The 13,129-nt window shown below is 32.7% G+C and overlaps 1 protein-coding gene across 1 annotated transcript in view; it reads right to left on the reverse strand.

Moving 5' to 3' along the window:
* The window catches only part of LOC124371370 (probable cleavage and polyadenylation specificity factor subunit 2), a 75,355-nt gene that overhangs the window by 59,693 nt on the left and 2,533 nt on the right, over positions 1-13,129 (reverse strand). The window contains exon 2 of the mRNA XM_046829703.1: positions 2,550-2,706. Coding sequence (XP_046685659.1) covers positions 2,550-2,698 — 149 coding nt within the window. The 5' untranslated portion in view covers positions 2,699-2,706. The remainder of the gene's footprint in view (positions 1-2,549; positions 2,707-13,129) is intronic.

Genomic DNA, 13,129 nt, shown 5'->3' on the forward strand with positions numbered 1-13,129 from the left:
ATAATAAGGTCTCTTAATAGGGTAAGAGCTGGGTTGTTAAATAGTCTTCAACTACCATATCATGCAATATTATGGTGTAAAAGGGGTTGAGCTTCAGTTTTTCAGATGTTATTTGGAAAACCGTATTCGAAGGGTTTGTGTTGATAACATTCTTTCTGAGACGGAGTCAACAGAAAGTGAGATCCCACAGATATTGGTCATGGGTCTGTTTTTGTTTTTGGTTATGATTAATGATTTGCCAATTAATATTACTGAGTTGTTCTTGCTGACAATTTAACTTTTTTAGCTCAAACAACCTTCTATTTTTAGAATATTTCACAGTCTAGAAAAAAGTAGTTCCTAGATAAGTGGTCTTCTGCAGAATGAAAGTAATACTCCAAATATTTTATTTAGTTCTCAACCCATTCCTAGCAGTAGTCTTGACTAGTAGTTTAATTTGTAATTATTGAGTATCGCTTTGGATTATAAGCTGTCATGAGGCTCTCAAGTAAGTGTTTAGTAGGCTGTCAAGAGTAATCTTAGTATTGAGTCACTTAAAAAAGTTTGTTAACAAATCTCAACTTAAATTAGCCTACTTTGCTTTCTTCCATAGCATTTGGTATAACTTTGTGGAGAATTGGCCAAGATGTCAATAGGGACTTATTGTTACAGAAAAAGGCAATTAGAATTATAACAAGTTAAATTTTTTTAGCTCATTATAGACCTCATTTACTAGTGAAGGGATACTCACAATTTTCAATCAGTTTATTTTTTTAACCTAATTATAGTAACACAAGACATTCACAATTATCAGTTAAGAAGTTCTGTTTATGCTTATTTGATAAGAAATATCCATAAAATTGACCAACCTCAATATACTTTGAGTAAGGCCCAATTTGTCAACTTTAGCAATTAAAATGTTTAATAAGTTACTTGTATCTTAAGTCATGTAGATGTAAGAACTTTTAGATCTGTGATACATAGCTGGCTAGGAAAACAAAATTGTTATAAAGTACAGGAATGTTTTAAACAACAGTAGATGTAATATTTTAAATAATAATTTAGGCCTATTTTACCCACGCTGACCTTCCGTGTTATTAAAATAGAAACTCTACCTTTATTTTAATTTTAAATTTTACCTTTAATTGTTCAAATGAGATATTAAGACTAGATTTCTTTACCTGCTCTCTTGAACTTTTAATTATTGAATGCCTTGTTTATTAATTGTGTTTTTAATGTTCAGTTTCAGTTCTTATTCTCAAGATTTAAGGCTTTTTATTTCATTTTATGAAATTTTTTTGATTGTAAGCCACAGTATTACTAATACCTAGGCTACACATTTACATAGGTTAGGCCTACTTGATGTAACGATGCCTTGTTGTTTATTTGTATGAACTGTAATTTGATATTAAAAGTTATTTTTATTTTGGTACAGTAAAGCTCTAGATAATGCCTAGAAAAAGAGGGTCAGATCCTAGACATGGAGAAAGGCCTCTAGACTTAGGCAATCACAAATGTTTATCTCCCCTTATGCCAAAGGATGGAGTAGCTCCTACAACTAAGCTTGGAAGGATATACAACTAGTACTTGAAATGCTAATGGCTTCATCTTTGGAAACATCTGATGGAGGTGAGTTTGAGCCAGGTCACACTGGCTTAACTGCACTTGGTGAACTGTACTGTTGTTTGTAAAACCAGGTAAAAGTGCCTAGGGGCTTATTTCTTGAGCCCAAAGCATATTAGAGAAGAGGAAGAGGAAATTAATGTATTTTAAAGATCTAGAAGCAATAAATAAACACAGATTTTTTTCTCAAAGGTTTTAATAAATCATTCACTCTCATACTTACAATTTAGATAGAACAGAAATTAATGTTTCAAATAATGATTAAATCGTGTGAATATGGTTTCCTTTTCTATAACAAGGTAATATAAATTACATTGTTACCTGGTGGCTCCTATTAACAACCATAAACAGCCTATCATTGAAAGGCAATCATAGTACTGTAGGGTTGTAGAAACAAAAAGACTGTTAATTGTCAACACTTGGTGATTTAGGTTATGTGAGTCACAGGCTGACTAACATGGTTGGGGGGGAAGGAAACAAAAGGACGCTGGGCGGATTAAAACAAGTGGTGTGATGGGAAACCACTAATCAGATTTAATACATACAGTAATACACACTAGAACACTGATTACACTAATATAATAAAATATTAATAAAAGTAAATTACATACACTGTAAAATAAAACAAATAAGAATGAGTATTTTATTTTGCAGCGTAGAATATGTAATAACAGACAATCTAATTGTACCTAACTGTGATAATCAATGATTGTGGTTCAATTATAGACTGTTTATGGTTTTCAATATGAGGAAAATATATATATGATTAAGAATGAATTTATTTATATTTTCTTATTTATTGATATTTTACATTAATACATAAATGACAAAAATGCCTTGTGTTTTTAGATTTTAAAATTTCTTAATAACTTTCATGAATTGCTTTTCAGCTGAAAAAAATAATTACTCAATCCTAAGCACTAACGTACAATATGCACTCTACTCACTTTTTGAGCTCCTTGATAAAATCTTGGTCAAAGGTCTCATCCCACCCGCAGTCCAGCAATATTCGGAATTCATCTACCTGCAATATGTAGCAAGGTGGAGACTCATCCATGGCCCCTGACAGGGCATGCACCTTGATTATTGAGGTCATGATGCGGCCTAAACACAAGAAAAAAGAATATATTTAGATATGATTTAACATAATCTAGAGATGTGTTATCACCTAGTTTCACCACAAATTTGTTAAAGCCGTACCTTTAAAATGAGATAACCAATAAGTTATTTTCAACACATTGAAAAAGCTGTGTGAAACCAAATATACAGGAAAAACAGTTTACAATTTAGTATTGTATTCTGGACTGAAACTTAAGATGATCAGGTCTTAAATGTGCAATCCTGTGCTCTAAGTACTTTCTATGAAAATTGTTTAAATTTTAGGTCTAGTTAGCATTTTTAATTATTTCCCAAAAAATATTACACTTATGAAGGAAAGTATTGGGACCAAACACAAACATTAAACTTCACTTCCAAGAAAATGTCTGATTTGGTATCTATTATGACAGAAAGGTGGATTTCATAAAAATGTCCGTCTGTACATGTATACTATATAACTGTGTAAGTACATAGTAATATGTATGTTGCCTGTAACCATAGACAGTGACCAACCAATCGACAACTATTTTTACTAAATTTGGCATAAGTGTGTACTTTATGTTTTCTCTATTTCTCTTCAATTTTTTACCTATGGTTTAGTCCAAAATAAATAATAAAAGCACTAATTTATAGATTGTAAGTTTGATTAAAAACTGTATTTTGATCCCAGATACACATAAGAGGACTATATAGACTCTAAAGCATCCTCTGCTAATCCTCTCTAGTTATCCTGTAACACATATATAGTGTATATAATAATAAAATATAAAATTAGTAGTAGTTTATACCAGCATATGACTGTCACTTACTGTCACGAGCATTACTTTGGGGAACATTTACGAACCTGGATTGAATGTTAAAATTTTCAAAACAGTTACATCTTGCACATTAACAAATTTTCAAGTGTAATTCAGATTTTTCATCAACGAACTTGGAAGATTAAGTATCTTAATCTAAGTATGGATGTATCCAAATGAAATTTGTATTTTATTAGATGACTTAATTTTTACTTATTGCAAAGAGGTATGGTTGTAGAAAGATATCTCGACCTTCTAATGGGGATTGGATTTGTTCAATGCACAGACAAACTGACAAGAATGACTTAATACTCAATGACCTGTCTGGATCACATTTTTATTAAATATACCAATATTTCTCAAATTAAATTGGCCATGTTTCAGGCAGATGTCACAGTACACTTAATCACTAGCCTAATAGTGACTGACATCTCACTGCACACTCGTACTGCCCAAACTACTACTATATTACACAGTTTAGTAAGCTTTTGATTATGTTAATTGTTCAGCATACTTGAAATAATTGGAGTATGTTCTTCCATGGATAAATAGCTACATTTCTAGCAGATCCCAGTTTGTTGCTATACATGGTACAAACAGTTATGTAACTCCAGTGGATTACAGGGTGATGCAAGGCAGCAATATCGGGTTAATTTTATTTTTGATTAATATTTATATCAGTATTTATAAATAATATATCTGAGTTATAAAGTACTATTAACACTATTTTATCCAATGTCACTTATTTCCCAAAAAAGAGTCATGGCTAGGAGTACAAGAAAAAGCGTCATGCCTATCTCTATAAAAAAATAAAATACTACAATCTGCAAGGCTTCATAATCCATACCTGTATTAATTTTGAAAGTAATGGCTCCAAGGGCATTAACCACTTTACAAGTAGAAATTTTTCTATTTTTGGATCAATACATTTATATCTGTGCAACAAATTTTCACAAATGACTTCTGTGAAATCCATTTATAGAGGGTATTTTTCTTATTAACAACTAAAATCTATTTTGATATAATTAATATGGGTGTCACCGTTCAAGCCAAGACAGACTAACGTTGTTGGCCAAAAACAACTGCATAAATCTGTCACATACACAAGAAAGAAAAGGGATGGCTTGAAAGAAAATGTAACTGATGTTTTATCAACAACTGTAAAGAATATTAATATTATTAAACACAAGATGAATGTGCACGTGTTCTTTTTATTACTTTTTTCATAGTTCTCTTTAAACGTACTACATTGTCTCAGCTATTGTAGAACTCTTAGTACTTGGTAGTTAGTATACATACCCATAACCACTTTGTCTTAAAAAAAAAAACATGTGAAAGTTCTTGGCCTATCTGCCTCAAAATATTTTTCAATTTGGCCCTTGAACAAAGAAGTTTGGAGACCCCTGTTCTAGACGGGCATCTCAAACCCATAATGTGACTACACTTTGGTTTATCACACATCTCTAATCTGTTCCTAAATATTCCCTATCACAACTACATTTTATACTGTAAACCACTGATTTCCGATCTTTTTCCCTAAGGCTTTTCCCTAACAAGTACCACCTTCTCGCCAATCTCCTCTTAAGCAATCATTTACATACAGAGACTTCTACTAATCTTAATATCAATTTAGTGTAAAATGGCACAAAAAACCTCAACATATCATATGAAATATATGATTTTTATTTAACAACACAAATTTCAGAACAAATTGCCACATAAAACAACGGACAAACATGATGAAAAACTTGTTTCTATTATTTTTTAAATATTACTGTCATGACAAAGTTTATAAGTTTACTCAGTGGGATCATTGAATTTGTTTGCCAGAACTCAACTTTTGAAAACCTCAACTTGATGACAGGTACAGCCCCTCTAACTTACCAGAGCTTCAAACTTATTTTTATATTTATTTTTTATTAATGCATGCAAAGATAATGCTCTCTCAACAAGTACTGTGTTTGTAAATAAAAATAAACACCAGTGCTTTATCACTGTTTTAGTTTTGAATTAAATTTATTTCTGAGAAATAACAGTTAGGTATGGCTGATGCTGAAGCCAATTAATTACTATAAAGTAATTTTCAGTCTAGCTCAAAAGGATAATCTTCAAAAAATTGTTTATCCTCATTTCTCAGTTAAAATGATTTTGCCTCAGTATGAAAAAGCACACCTACATTTAGACTGTCCACATCTTCACATAACAACTTAAACAGCTTGATTTTTGTTGCACTGTCCTTAATAAAATTAACTATTACAGAATGATTCAACGCTTCTTTCAATGGACCAGAAAGGTATTTTGAAGCTAGATTTTGTCTATGAATATCGCAATGCCTCCAAAAACATGAGGAGCTACTTCTTTTAGGTGACCTCGCACACCTTTGCAACAGCCAGACATACAATTTTCTGCATTAATGATTTGGTGTTCTCATAATGATATTTTTGGTTTTGGGTTACTTGGTAACTAGTAGTAGCTGAGGCCATTTCGTGCAAGCAATGTGGCCAGGAATAGAAATATTACACTTTGCAAGGTTAATTTGTGATGTAAGTAGGTTTAGACTAAATTATCTAAATATGTTATTAGTAGTACCAAAGTTAAAAAACCTTTACAAGCGCTTACGTGGTCTCAACTTGAGTTTGGGTACTATTTCGAGTAATATTTTTCCTTTTTCGCCAGGAGTGCAGGGTGACGCCGATGTCCGGAATCGGGAAAATACCAATCAGAAATGCCCCTGGCCATCAGTGGCCCACACTTCTGGAGAAATAAGAAAAACATTCTTCGAGATAGTACCCAAATTGAAGCTCAGATCACGTGAGCACTTATTAAGGATATCTTTAACTTTTTTATATTTTTAACACGTAAGTATGTACAACCTTATAACACATAGTAGATAAGGACGTCCTATTATCCAATAATTGGATAGAGTATGATTTAAATAGTAATTAATTTGAACAATAACTAAACCATATGCATAAACTGTACACACATTTTCATATTCTAAACACAATTTTTTCTATAAATAACACCCTTTAAATAAAAAAGGATGATTTAAATTTAGAAAACTATATATACAAAATAACACTAAAAGATTATTGACTGTGTCTTCCTTAGTTTCGAAATGTTTGTTTTGTTATTACGTTTTCTTTATTATTTAAATGCAAATTTTCCTGTCATCTGTCCTTATTTTATTGTTTGATTGATTATGGTTTCCTTAATATTTACGACATTACATAATTGTTTAAACCATTTCTATTAACATTTTATTAAGTTGAAACATGTGATTTTAATTTAATATTTTAGATATATTGATTAATAGTTCTGTTATTCGATATATAAAGTATCGATGATTGTAATAAGCGATATAAAAACTGGATCCACTATTCGTACTATACCCAATAATTGTGTTGAAAAGTAAAAATTTAAATTAACCCGTCAGGGTAGTCAATCAAAACCTCTTTTGAAATTCCCGGTAATTTCCCGATTCAGTGATGATTTATCGCTATCACTATTTTAAGCTCCTTAGTTTTTATCTCTGTCTTTCGATGTGTCAACATGACATTGTGTATATCTAAAAACTTTCCTTTCTGTAATGATTATAAAATACATGTATCTAATTCGTAAATACAAAGGCAACAAATAAATATAAACACAGCGCTACCATGGGGCAGACTGCAGTCCAGTATAGCGGGTCAGAGGTCTAGGTGGACGAACCCTTGGTACGGGACAGTGATATAGCCAGTACACAAGGTCGGTTCAGTACAATCAACAAATAAACCAAATAACCAACAACGCAAAATACGACGTACGGATAAGATGCAAATTAGTGATTATCTGTTTACTATCGAGGAGCTAAAGTCGGCGCATAGAACCAGTACACGCTAGCATTGACAAAAAAACGAACTTCAATTCAAACATTATTTATGAATCATGTTATTCTGTTACGATATTTTCTAAATAGTTTTATACACAAAGAACTACAAAAACATGTTTCACTAATCGGTAATTTGCGTAATGCCAATTGATTTTATCCACGAACAGACAGTGCAGACTCTCAACGATTCGCCAAAATAAATATAAAAAATACTAATTATAAGCTAAAACATTATTTGTTAACTTTCAGTAGTCTGTTACTTTGGTTATATATCTAAATTTTGTCATACGGAAGGTACAAAAATGTTTTAGCAAGACTTATTTTTGGATTCGAGATTCAATTCCTCCATATTAGTAATGTTGTGAAATCGTGATTTTTCAAGCGTATTTAAGCACTTCTGTTAGTATCGGAAACAATCCATTCTCAGTAAAATTTCCAGGGACAATATAAAAATTCACGCATATCCACCCATTTTTCCCAGAGTCAGAAATTCATGCATAATGCACGCTTTTCCAGATTCTCATTTTGGTGGTAGCCCTGGTTAGAGTCCCGCAAAAGTATCGTGGCTCTCAATATATATCCTACTGACGGCCAATACATGAAGAATGTTCAGAATGTTATCTGCTAAGGAAGTTACTGAAGTACGTTTAGTTCGTGATCTTTGGAATAAGTATCTAGACACCAGTAAAGAACAGTACCTTCTATATTTGCACTCAGATAACGACCACAATTAATGTTATCAATAACTCGTTCTTAAATATTTTGTATTAGTCTTTAAAATAATGAAAGAATAGAATCGCCCCATCACAACTACAAAGTAAATAAACGCATAAACGGCTGTGGATCATCACATTATAGTCGTATTCGTTAAATTATAGTCAAGGACTACGAAACAACAAGACATAAGGCTCCTCATGCACGTTGGACTATTTGGTTTGAACAGTTCGAACAATCGTCACATATGCGGAGAAGTCAATCCAGTATATAGTTGACCGGAGAACTGACTGGATTTTTAGCCGCTGTCCAACAAATGCCGTTCTCACTAAAACTGATGTGTCTATTTTATTCGATCGGCTGGCCGTCTGCCGTCTGTAGACTGGCAGTAACTTAAGTTGCGTTTACCCTGGCAAGTAAAGTTGCGAGAGAATTTGCCCAACTACTGTAGCATAATGTGAACAATGTAAACAATTTTACTCACGAGAAACACAGTTGTATCACTGGTTGTTCTGAGAGTCAATACGAAATCTGTTCACACAAGGCAGTGATGTCTCGGCAATGTTTACAGTTGAAATTTGAATAACCAACAATGTTCTCCATTTCTTGCAAACAACTGTCTGACACTGGGTTCGGTAGCACTCGCGAGAGCTCTTGCATTCGTTTAGACTAGCAATTATAACAGTGGGACACAAGACTTGAGCAATTTTTTGCTGGTATACACTCAGTTCAGTCGAGATTTGGATGTAACCATGATATCAAAACATAACCCAGTTTTTTTTTGTTTAAACTTATGTAATTTGATGACAATCGGAATGTGTTCATACACCAACCGAGGCCTCGACCGCGATACAAGTGGTAAAAGCTGTGAGAGCTGGATCGAGCGGCGACTTAAAGTTTAATGTTTGTGTTGTAGATAAAGGGAATACTCGACACTAACCATGGTAGACGTGAGCGGCAGAACAGTACACACGATGGCGCTTATCCGCCGCCAATTCTAGATATTAAATGTTTCTCCTATCCCTCAACCCTTAACTCATTCTTCATTGCTGGGAGACAGGACGTAAATGCCCCCTTCTCGGCGTTCCTTGTTGTAGCTAACCCACTACTTTCTTCTCTAAAATCTTCTTCTTTAATTAGTTTCCACTCTAAAATAATTTTACTATGATAATTAAGTTTGGGGGTACGGTACGATAAGCGGACCCGGTTTTTTGTATCGAAATTGGCAAACGATATTACTTAATCATAACCATCAATCGATACTGATTAATTATTTTGAACTATTAGCTTAAATAACCTATATCAACGGCTGTAAACACTCTAAAATAATACACGTAGGATAATATTTCAATTTTACATAAGTAATTCTGATTATTAACAATGGCAGTCAATTTTATAAAACTACATGACGTTGCTTCTTCCTGGCTTCAACATGTTGGACTCATACCGAAAATCCCGGTATCAATTTACATTAACGTGACCATGGAAAGGTATGTTCATTTTTTTTTTCCTGAAAACAATATTGAAGAAAAAAATCGTTGGCAACGAAAATCAAAGGAGCTACGTTTTTTTTAAATCCTCTGAAAACTCCGTTTTTGACAGTTTCCTATAACTCCGCGTCTGCTCAAACTCAGTATAGCCAGTATAGCCAGATTTGATAACAGATTATCATACCAACAACGAGAAATTATCATAATTTCATATAAAATAATCGTACCAAACACATTTAATGAAAAAGTATGTGGTAATTCTAAGCAATATATGGGTCAACCTCGATTTTTCTCATATTACAATATAATGTTCCAATAGTCAATTAGAAAAGGAAATGACTAGAATTTCTTGCTGGAAAGCAGTTATAGGGAGCAGGCAACCGCCAGACGGTCATGTGTTTAAAATTGTTTTACATACATTACCTACATTATATATTGTAATATGTAATAACAATTTATCAGTAATTTTTAATAAAAAAAGGATCACGCACGATGCCTGCCCGCTGCACAGCGCTTCGCGCTGCTTGCTCTTTTAGAAAAAAAATTAACTCGAGTAGTTCCAAATTTGAAGCCCAGATCACATCAGTGCCCCTGATCACTAATAGGTAATTCTAAGCAATATATGACCGTCTGGCGGTTGCCTGCTCCCTATAACTGCTTTCCAGCAAGAAATTCTAGTCATTTCCTTTTCTAATTGACTATTGGAACATTATATTGTAATATGAGAAAAATCGAGGTTGACCCATATATTGCTTAGAATTACCAAGTATGTTATGTTCGTTTAATAAATTATGTTATAATTCACTTTTGGTTTGTTACTTGTATAAATTTGTCAAAAATCTTTCATGGTACGATAATAACTACCCATCGTGTATCTTACCGGCGCAGAAAATCAATGAAATTATCGTACCTTTACGATAATTATCGTACCTCTGGCAACACTATCTATATTTGACAGTTTGGTATTACTCAAATAAAGAAGGGACGCCATTTTGAACTACCGTTGTACCTCCACGTCTATTCTTAACCTCCTAGTTCAGTAGTGGTAATGGCACACCTTTGTGTTGGATGTTCGGTATCTCACGTGGAAGCAATTCGTAAAGACGAGTCTGACTAATACGTTAACCCTTTTAACCCCAGCCATTTTTCCATGGACTTGCCAGAAAGCCCATGGCGATAATGGACCGTAGTGCAGAATTGAGGGAAAATACATATAGTTTTCTTATTTTTGAAGATAATTTTTAGGTTTTTGTTTTAAATTGTTCACAAATAAGTGTACTCTTAGATGTAATAGTTAAAAAGTACTTTTACAGAATGATTTGTTTTTTTTAGCGTATTTATACATAAAAAAATTTTTATTTTTTTTATTTTTTATAGTTTGGACATACATAAAGGGTAGAAAAAAATTGTAGCCCCTGAAAAATGAAGCAATTTTGTTGTACACATATTTCTTACTACACACACAAAATTTGAAGAACTTTCCTTGATAAATGCAGGAGATATATCGCATTAATTGTATTGCTGCATAAGCACTTCTTCATATATTTCCAAATACACGTCAGTAGAAGTATACAGATATGTATACTTGTTTTTTTACTTTTGAAATAATAACAATAATTGTAAAATAACACAAAATAATTGTAATGGTTTGTAAGACTAAAACTTGTTTAATTTTTCAAAAAAGTAAGAGAAATAATATTTACAATATACATTTTATATAAACAACTCAATTCATTGTCTTCAAAAATAGCACATTCACCACTAATAATAGGGTACTTTGGGATTATACCGACCACACTAGTATGAAGAACACAAAAATATAAATTTATAGAAACAAACATGATAGAACGAAAAAACAACTCTCTTTAATTACAAACTTACAAGCATTTCCAGGCATTGTTATCGGTATTAATAAGACATTTTATTTATCCTTCAGCATGTTACATACATTGCAATAGATATTGTCATTCTCAGTTTTTATCCTTAGGTATACTCAAGGATTAGAAATTAGATATAATACAAGTACTAATATTCAGATGAAATGTTGTACAACTTTTACAACTTCTTACTACTTAATAGGCTACAACTTCATATCATATCTTTTATGGCTTTATAATATTTGTCTAATTTATAGAATGGATTTCTAGATAGCCAGTCATGTAACACTACTGAAAACTTTTTCTCTGCTAGATTTTGCCATGCAGCAGGTAGACTATTGTACATTTTTAAGCCTTGATACTTATGGTAATTCATGGTTCTAGTTAACCTATACCTTGGTAATTCAAGCTTATTACTATTTCTGGTGTTATGGTAATGCGTCATGTTTCTTAAAAGGTATTTGTTAAAATCTTTCTTAACTAAAAGTAAAACGTCAAATATATACAAATTTACAATGGTTAAAATACTGGTTTTTACAAAAAGTGGTCTACAATGAGTTAATGGCTTAGAGCCAGTTAATATTCTTACTGCTTTTTTCTGCAGGATTAAAATCTTCTCTATGCCTACCCCATTCCCCCATACCACTAAACCATACCTTATAATACTCTCAAAAAATGAGTAGTAGGCCATTTGTACATAACTGGTAGTTACATGATTCCTTAAATTAGCAAGTAAAAATATTACTCTAGACAATATTTTACAAACACTATCAATGTGACATTTCCATGAAAGTTTAGAATCAATATTTATTCCTAACAAGGTAACTAGATTATTAACATCATGTTTTATATTTACAGATCTCAAAGAAACAAGTAACTTTTGAGTTTTATCTTTGTTTAATCGAAGGCCATTGATTTCAAACCAAGAGGTTGCCTCCAACAAAGTGCCCTCAGACAACAAATCAAGCTGTTCCATATTTTTATGTACATTAAGGAAAGAGGTATCATCAGCATAAATTGTGGTAAAGTTTAACAGATTGAAACTTAAGTCATTTATTAAAATTAAGAATAGTAATGGCCCCAAAACTGACCCTTGAGGAACTCCAATATTTATTTCAACAATCTTGGATCTCTTTCCTCCTATCTCAACTAACTGTTTACGATCTTTGAGATAAGATTTCAAGACAGCTAGGTTTGCACCATGAAAACCATAAAATTGCAATTTTGCCAACAATACATCATGCTGCACAGTATCAAAGGCTTTGCTAAGATCACATAAAGTGACCTGAGCTGCACAACCGCCTTCTAAAGTTAATAAAATTTGTTCCACAAGAGTATCTATGGCCTGTACAGTTGATCTTCCAGTGCGGTAGCCAAATTGACTGTCACTAAATAGATTATGGGATCTATTGTTGTCGCTGTTATCTTATCTTTCTCGAGAATCCCGATTACGACAGGCCACGCTAGACAGGCCACGCGGCATCACATGATTTGCACGGTACATAATTGCCTTTCCATTACAATTCAATTTATATTTCTGATCAGATCCTCTAGAATTTGATATTTTACTGATAGGTACTATCTCGAGGGATGTTTTTCTTTCGTTGACATCAGCGCGAAGGCATGGCACTCGCATTTTGGGTGGCGGAGTGTGATCAAGAATAAAAACAAGTTTTGAGT

This window comes from Homalodisca vitripennis, chromosome 1, assembly GCF_021130785.1.
Source record: "Homalodisca vitripennis isolate AUS2020 chromosome 1, UT_GWSS_2.1, whole genome shotgun sequence".
NCBI classification, from domain to species: domain Eukaryota; kingdom Metazoa; phylum Arthropoda; class Insecta; order Hemiptera; family Cicadellidae; genus Homalodisca; species Homalodisca vitripennis.